At 32.1% G+C, this 8,838-nt stretch overlaps 1 protein-coding gene and 1 long non-coding RNA gene across 3 annotated transcripts; one reads left to right on the top strand and one right to left on the bottom strand.

Moving 5' to 3' along the window:
• Positions 1 to 289: 289 nt before the first annotated feature.
• On the top strand, positions 290 to 5,086 carry LOC141453709 (uncharacterized). Its single transcript, XR_012458131.1, has 3 exons — positions 290 to 337; positions 473 to 581; positions 4,388 to 5,086. It is a non-coding gene; the product is annotated as an uncharacterized lncRNA (long non-coding RNA).
• LOC141453703 (uncharacterized) lies at positions 1,402 to 7,867 on the bottom strand. Of its 2 annotated transcripts, XM_074127224.1 has the most exons (6): positions 7,548 to 7,865; positions 5,691 to 5,948; positions 5,383 to 5,508; positions 5,079 to 5,320; positions 3,592 to 3,765; positions 1,402 to 1,817 (listed from the first exon to the last, which is right to left on the bottom strand). In XM_074127224.1, exons 1-6 carry the CDS (start codon positions 7,575 to 7,577, stop codon positions 1,409 to 1,411), a joined length of 1,239 nt encoding a protein of 412 aa, XP_073983325.1. In that variant the 5' UTR covers positions 7,578 to 7,865; the 3' UTR covers positions 1,402 to 1,408. The 2 variants fall into 2 exon arrangements, with proteins under 2 accessions (XP_073983325.1, XP_073983326.1); XM_074127225.1 differs by lacking the exon at positions 5,691 to 5,948 and having other exon boundaries at positions 7,548 to 7,867.
• Positions 7,868 to 8,838: the final 971 nt, after the last annotated feature.

Raw genomic sequence — 8,838 nt, 5'->3', positions numbered from 1 at the left:
ATTTGGAATATTTAATTAATAACAGGCACTCCAGGCAAAATAAAGTACAAAAATAATTAATTACTATTGTGATCTATATGTGGAAATTAGAAGTACGTTAATACTAGCACTAGGGCGTTAAGAACACCTAAGAGCAATTTATCTTGAAGCATATATTTTTTTTAAAAAGTTGCAGCTCAACTACAATAAAACAGACGGTTCGCTTTATAGTTTTAAGTACGCTACAATTTTTCAGACGCTCAGAAGCGATGGATGACTAAGAAATAAATCTTATTTTTTCCCGTTTAAATTGAGAAACTATCATTTAAAAAGCGATTCTAAAATCAATTTTTTGAAGGTTTGTGTGGCGCTCTAATAGTACTATCTTTTGTGTGCTAAAATTTATTATTATTAGCATTCTAATTATTAAACCTAAGTATTTGAAATACATAAATAATAAATCAGGTTATTAAAAAATGTTTTCTATTCTTAGTCTAGCCGTATCATTAAATCAACAAACTTTTCTACATCCAGAGAATATTCGGGTAGCTTCTTTCAAAAAGTTCACAGAGACCGGAGAGTTGATGTTCTCAACTTATAAGGTATTCACTTAATCATAAAGTATACATTTAGAATTCAGTTTCATTAGAAAATTTTTCCTTATAACCTGGAATTAATATCTGGGATAAAATTGAATTCTTGATTGGGTTTTCACTCTTATATTTCCAATTTAAGGTCTAAATTCCTGTCATATCAAATTCCTAAATCTTACCCCCACCCATTTCTTTTACATCTAGGTTTTACCGAATTCATTGAATTTTTGCTTATACCAACAATGATAGCCGACAGCCAGGGGTAACTTTGTATTCTTACCGTAACTAGTAAGAGTAAGTATAGCGGACTTATCTAATTTTCATTTTACTAAAGATTTTACTAAAAAACTACTAAAAGAGCTGCAAATTTAAGTAACTCCCTTAAGCTCATCCTTCTTCATTTTACCTCTAATATACGTACTATTAAGGAGCATTAAAAGCATGGGTATCTTTTTCCATGCAAGACTAAGCGTTTAGTAAGATTCAGTACTTAAAAAGTATTAATATATAATTATTACAAAAAGAGAAAGATAAGTGCGTGTGTATATATTATATACGATTCAAGAGAAAGAATCTAATGGTATGTAGCAGCTCTCTTAATCACTGTTGCTCACATTTAGACACTCTCAAATAAGAGAATAACCTGAGTATCTACCGTTTAAGCTTATGCTTTCAAGAAGATTTCTTATTCTTTCTTACTGTATTAATAGTTGATAATACTAATTGTATTAATGATAGTTAATTAATTATGTGAACATCAGCTTGATCAATGCACATCATGAAGGGTAAACTAAAAACTACGAATATTCCTCATTTTTACAAAATATCATTAAATTTTAAAATAATCCTTTATTAAACCATTTTCTAAGTTCTGGTTGTACAGCTGATTTGTACAAATCACTTTTAAATATGTCTTCATTAAAAGCTTCAGTCCATTTACTGTCGTTATTCAAATATTCCAACTTAAAGGCATCTTTTACATCAGCAGAAGTTGCTGGTAAAACAATTAAACTAGTAATAAACCCATAATATTCAATACGTTCAGCTTCTGAATGAATATTCTTCAGCGTTGGCGTACGATCTTCAAAGCCGTACAAGGCTAATGTAGTTTGCAGAGATTTATGGTACATCGAGAGTAGTTTTTCATAATAGGCTCGACGTACTTCAGGTTGTACACTAGTATACAGAAAGTGCATCACATCAAATATGTACACACTAACATGCGCTGTCTGGAAATCAAGGAATCTGGAATAACAAATTATTCAATGGTTTATTTGCTGTTAGATATTATGTATACGTATTATGCATAATTTGCGACAGAAACTTTCATCCTTTTTTAATGACCAACTTTTTTATGCACTTCATCAGTTGGCTTATGAAGTGAACGTTTCGTGAAGTGCTAAAAGCTTACAATTGCTACAACTTAAGATGTACTATGAACAGGCGAAGCAAAGCAACTCTATCAGAGGAACAATAACGATGCGTAAGTTACAATGACAACGTAGTAATTGGACAATCACAACTTAATAGTAAACATAATTGATTGGAATCTATGAGAATACCAAATTGGATTGTTGTGCCTACATATAGAATGCTTACAAACTCCAGAAGTTCCATATGTTTTCTTCTATTCGCAAATACCCACTGAACCCATCCCATTTACGATAATACTAACGAAAAGTTAAATTTCTTATACCGACTGAGACCAGGACCTATGAAGAACTGAAAACATCATCTACAATGTGGAACTCAATAAATAGTGAGCTGGCCAATATTTAATTTTTAAATAAAAATAAATATTGCTTTCTCCTCCAATTACTCCATCTAAATATTCTAGCCTTTCCTACTCATTAGAGGTTACAGCTACGAGAGAAAGGAAATTGTCGGTTGGCCCAAAAGCATTATTTTATTTTATTTTTTAACTGGTTAACACAAAAAATATATTTACACTGTATTTGAAAAAAGCTAGCAAGTGGGTATTTTTCGTCAAATGTAATCGTAATAATATTGAAGAAAACAATACCTATGTGGGTGACATACACTCCGTCTCACAACAAAAGCTGATATAACACGAATCCATTCTGATTAAGCTGGCCTCTTCTCAATTACACCACATACGAGTATGTGCAACACAGTGAATCAATAGTCTTAAACGGTCTCCACTATTCTGTACATAATTCTACCGACACCTTCGTTATGACAGTACAGACACCAGTGAAATCTGCGTCTCAAGTCGTTTATACATACCAATGCTAGTGACATTTACTTATCTGTTGTCCAATTCCTCAGCTGCAACCAAATGTTATGGATGGATAGAGACATCTCCCTAATCTCACTTCTCTAATAAAATTAAGCATATTGGCGAAACATACGCTACGCCTCTAAAAACTACATCTTCACTACCAAATACAACAAATATAACTGATATTACGAAGCTAGACATCGCAATCTCGACTTACAGGTACCCACAGATCAATTTAGATGGCTATCCAGCGAAGGTCCCACTACTATACTTAAAAAATAAAAACTAAAAGAGAGTTTTATATTTATAAGGGGAATACTTCCTAATTGCGAGGAATATTGTACAAAATACCACCTCGACTAAAAAGGATTCAATGAACAAAATTGTTCGGCTCATCCAAACATTCTAATAATCCTCCTGCATTAAAATACTTTTCTAATTATATGTCCACATTATTAAGCTCTCAATCATATCCAACATCATTGCTTCTATTTTGTGTAAATGACATAATACCGACATGGTCCAATACCATAATATCAATAGCAATCTGGAGTATCAACCCAACTCTTTTGTCCAATTAAAGCTCACGCCTTCCGACACTCATAATTCTTCACACAGCAGTGTCTGGATGGTCTAACACATATATCTGAACACAAACTCATTTATATAGACTCTTGCAATGAAATAATAACAATAGTAATAATAGGCGTGACCGAGAAGTCGATGCGCCAAAAAAAGAAAAAAATAGTAATAATAAAATTGTCCCTACTGCCTCACTTGAATGAAATTGGGTAATTTTCTTCGAAAGGGCTGTATTTAAACATCATATTACAGGTCCAACAATCGCCATGGCACAGTGTAATGAAATCATTTTCTCGGGGTTCAAATAATTTCTTTAGTTTCTCCATAACAATATTTTGCTCCTTGAAAAGTCGATCTCCAATTTCTTTCCTGAAAAAATAATCCTGTAATTGTAAAAGTAAACCATTATTTAAATAGTTATAAAATTGAATTTTGTTTTTCTTCTATGAAATGAATTCCAACTGTGGTATTTAAGCTATTTTAATTTAAAAGAAGTTTCATAATTAGGTAATTTTATAACTGTAAACCTTACAATTTGTTTAGTTTCAATATTTTACTTTGAATTTTCTGAAATTCTAAGAATGGAAAGGAGAGAGATGAAGGCTAATAATAGTGAAATTGGTACCTAAAATAAAAAATCTTTTTTGTTTTGCCATCGTTCATACAAATTTATTGTACTCTTTAAGGATTCTTGAAATTTTCTCTTTATTTTTTGTACAGTCAATCTAGAAATTTCTACCAGTTCACAATTAGGTGACGGTCACTTTTGAATGTAATGAGAGGAACTGTCCAGAGGCAGGCAGTGCACTAAAAATACTTCTGGTCCTAAAGACATTTTATATTAAAACGTTTAAATAATAAAAAAAAAAAAGATAATAATTACGAAATATTTCTAAAACCCTCATCGCGTAGAGCTTGAAGGGGTTCAAGAATTTGAAGAAAATACAAGGCGCGTTTATTTTCTTAGAATGAGAAAGGTAAATGATTACAGGTCAAGGCAGGAAGAGAGGAAGGAGATCTCTAGGAACTTAGTGAAAGTCTATGGGATCTATGCAAAAGTCATAGAAGTGATGCAAACTGTGGAAGCGATCATATTAACAACCTTTCTTTAAGAAGATCACCAATTTTGTAACGGGTGAAAGAGAAAAACGGAAAACTACACAGCCTGGATTGCTTCAACTTTTAATTCTTTCAGCTACCAACCAATCATTTCCACATTCTATGCACTCATTTATTTCTATAGATCTCCAAATAATGTTAAGTTAGGATTTCCGAAATGTATACTTTCTCCAAAACTTTTGAGTAAAAAAATACAAATGATTTAAAAATCTGTTGTGAAACCCAAATAAGATTTCAGATATGATAATTGAAATCACTATTTTTCATACGAAAATTGTACACCATTACATTGCTTACTGAATGCAGGAATGTAAAATTCCTTGTAGCCTTCCACATAGCCGAAGTAACCGGTTTTGATGATTGTACTTTTATGTTACATAGTTAAGATGTCACTCACTGATTGCAACAACATATTTACGTATAAATATGTGGTTTGTTGATGCTTTGATTATTTGGCGAAATTAATATGTAACTAATCAAGTTTTAATGAATGATTTTTGATTATAATTGTGAAAAATATTGTGGGGAAAATAATGTTTTATATAAAACTAATAAAAACTAACCATTCAGGGGTCCAGTATTTTTCGATTACATTTGATAAAATCATCAAACCACCTTTGTACATCCTTTCTATTATTATAGGACCTTCTTCGCAGTAGAATGGAGGTAAATCTTCCTTCTGTAACAGCCCTTTTTGTATAAGTATGTATCCAAGAGCGTGAAAACGACCCAAACTGTGTAAAACCAGTTTTGAATGGTTCAGATCCAACATTTTCTTTCTATCAGCTACTACGAAGTTTTTTACCTTAAAATGTAGAACATTATTAGGTGTTATACTTGAAGAAAGAGGTAATAAAACTTTATTACCTTTAAATCCTCGAGCACAATAGTAACGTAACTCCTATATCCGATAAGATGGCACCACAGTTTCTCGTTACAATCTAGGTATTCATTCATTAAGACTTCGAACTGCCGCAATATTTCCTCGTAAACCTAAACATACCCTTTAGTTAGGTCTGGCAGCACATTTTTTTTTTTACTCAATGAAACACTGCTCATCATCATCAAAAGAACAAATTTTGCAATTATTTGCGGAAGATATATTGATCTTTCTTTTGCAAGTATAACGGAAGTAACTTTTAATAATAATAATAAAAAGAATTTAAGTTTTGTACCTTTATCTCAATTTTAAATACTGGGATTGTTGATAATGCTTCCAATTTGTCCTTGTCTTCAAGAGCTTTCTTTATTATGAAAGATAATTTTGACTTCATTCCATTGCGCAGAATTACTGTTAGCTTGGCACGATAGATAATACTGGCGTAATTATCACCTTCAGGAGTTGCTTTTTTCAAATCCATTTCTAAAATTCTTGTCACCGATTTATTACCCGCACATTTATTTATCAATGTTTCCAGCCATGTATATTCTTCCTAAAACGCACAATCTGCTAGTAGTTCATGTTACGAGAGTTAAAAAAAATTAACACTCACAGCACTGGTAGTGAATAGTTAGTGAGAATAGGACAGAGAGAGAGAGAGTGCCAGAGCCCTGAAGCATTAAAAACTCAAGAGCTGAACAGGCTAGCTAATAAAAAGGCAGCAGTCAGCAATTAATACCGTTTCGTCAGGTATGGGCCAGGTAGAAAACCTAAAAAATGATTGGGTTTAAGGCCTCTCTTCCTAGTATCTAGGTAAATTAATAATTTAGTTAACGGGAATACGGAACCTATAACTTGTATAAACAACCAACAAACTTTAGCTTCAGAAAAGTACCGCTAGGAGTCTCGCTTTGGAAGCAGAAATTTAAAAAATGCAAGGAAGAGGAACAGTGATCCACATAGTCTAACTACCAGTCAAGATATTTATTTATTTTTTTAAAGATTTAAGGCGCTTCAACATCTCAGGTTATTGGCGCCCAAGTTATTATTGTTATTGTCGTTGTTGTACAAAATTATAACAAGCTATTAGTTAACAATCGTTTCTATTGAAAACCATTATAGTTCAGAGCAGCATCCAAGTTTCAATATCTTCTGGTGCTCATTGATATCATTGATGTGGATGTACTAGTTACTGTTCGCCTTTTGGAAACGCTAACATCAGCACGGTTACAATGATTTCGAAGAGAAAATGCTCTTTGAACGAATAATAATATAATTAAAGTATTTCTATGGTAATTAGCAGGTTGAAATCAATTTTAATGGAACTATTTTCCGCACTGAATAATCCTATTTTAGAATTTTTCAAGATTACTTTTCATCTGATAACTGATTAGTTGCCATTATCAGCAAAAACGTCTGTTCTGGACATGAATGTGAAGAAGCGGAGATCACATGTCTAGGCATTTACGAGTATACATACAAGAGCTCAGAGAATAATGCACCCGCAACGATGCCCAGGATCTATACTTGCGCTCGGTCGTTCGGCTGGCAACTGACACTTTCCTGTATTTGGACAGTAGTCTAATCTCTGGAGTTCTTTGAAATAAAACTACCCTTGAAATACTTAATGCTTTCTCCCGATAACACATTAAAAGTTTTTGCATCCTAATGGCTTCACTTATTGCTGTGTGTCTAATGAATAAACACTTGTAGCTCTATTTGATTTATTTTTGGAATAACATAAAATCGGTACGTTTCACAGGAATACCATATTTCTATAAAAAGTTGACACATTGCTTCGTTAAGGGAGTTACTATCAGTCGAAAATAATGATTTGGAGAGAATCTTATTGAGCGCAACATGACTAAATATGAAAGAAATTATTTTTAAATAGAAGATAATTTTTTAAAATAGATTGTTTGTTAATAAGTATTTAATTCAATTTTCTCCACAGTGGGTGATAAGAGCCTGATGATGAGGATATTTTTTCTAATTATTCCGAAATGAATTTAGCCATTGAAAATAATAAACACCAATCTCGGCTGAAATTAATAAGATTCCAAAAGAATGCGACCGCTTGCTCTTACGAGTTTTACATTCTTGAAGTACACTCCTCTTTACATTAATAATTTATTGTATTAAATTAACTTACCTTTTTCCCGCAACTAGGTTGTGCTTCCATCCTTGATAAAATGAAGGTACGAGATATTCTGTTTCTAATCCGTAATATAAAATGATATTACTATAGTTAGACTATAGAATAAAAATTATATGAACTGCGTGAGGGTTGAAAAACAATTTTAAAGAATAAACTTCAAAAAGAAATATTGTGCGAAATCAAGTTTGAAATAACGTAACTTGATGATACTAACTAACGTAAGAGTAGTTTAAGTTATTTTGGACCCAGTACTAAAACTATAATTCCATTGTGATATTACACTTTAGAACAGCCTTGACTAGTAATATTTTTTATTATGTTTCAGTTCTCCCTCTATAATTTTCTTATCTTGTAACTATTAAAGACTGGTTTGTAGCCTGACATAAAGTCCTTGTAAAAAAGATTTTCTCATTACTTTAACCCATTAACTGCCAAATTTTTTTAATGTATTTTTTTGCTCTATCATGTTTAGTTTGAGTCAAAATTGTCATTCATAAGTGAAATTTATAAAATAATGCATTATATAAAAAAATAAAAGGTTTTTTAAAAAAGTCCCATTTGGGGATGTTCCCATTTGGGCAGATTGGATGTTCAAAACTGAGTACTAGTTGTTACGTCTTATTGAAACATGTACTTATTAGCTCTGCGGATTTAACGGGTTTTCTTATTTGTCAGTAATAGAAAATTTTAAAAAAAAGTAATAGAAAATAGATTTGAAGGATTATCAATGATTGAAATATTTTTCAATATGACGGAAGCACTATAATTTTCAACTTGAAACGCACCGTTTTGTTTGCCTTCGTATTATTCAGCACGAAAACAGTAACCGGTTGCACATGACCCCTTGCTTGAAGCCAAATCGCATTGGTTTCCCTCTTATAAATTGATTCAAAAAGTGACCGTAATGTCGCACTATCTGTACATCCTTGATCTGATTTGGTGGGATATAACTGACAGTGTCTGGTTTCATAAAAGAGAACTCTACAGAAAAATTACTGGAATGAAGCTCTAATATCTCCGGGACATCCTTTGGCTGGCAATGAACTAATTCATTTTCGTCAATTTCTTCAACATCAGAAACAATATCTAGTAAGTCCGGAGGCTGTTCAACAATATCTATTGTTGAATCAGTATCAGACTCAAAGTCAAACTGCTCTAAAAAGTGAAGGCCCTTTACTGCTTCTTCTAGTTCACTGAATGTATAAAATTATTTGGTTCCCATTTCTATAAATAAATACTAAAAGTATTCTATAACTCGGAAATTTGTTCACCCTATATGCCACGA

The sequence above is a fragment of the Rhodnius prolixus genome, unplaced genomic scaffold (assembly GCF_049639745.1).
Source record: "Rhodnius prolixus isolate KJV_2025 unplaced genomic scaffold, Rpr scaffold_3, whole genome shotgun sequence".
Taxonomy (NCBI): domain Eukaryota; kingdom Metazoa; phylum Arthropoda; class Insecta; order Hemiptera; family Reduviidae; genus Rhodnius; species Rhodnius prolixus.
The sequence above is the reverse complement of the archived record's forward strand: the minus strand, read 5'-3'. Positions and strand labels throughout refer to the sequence as shown.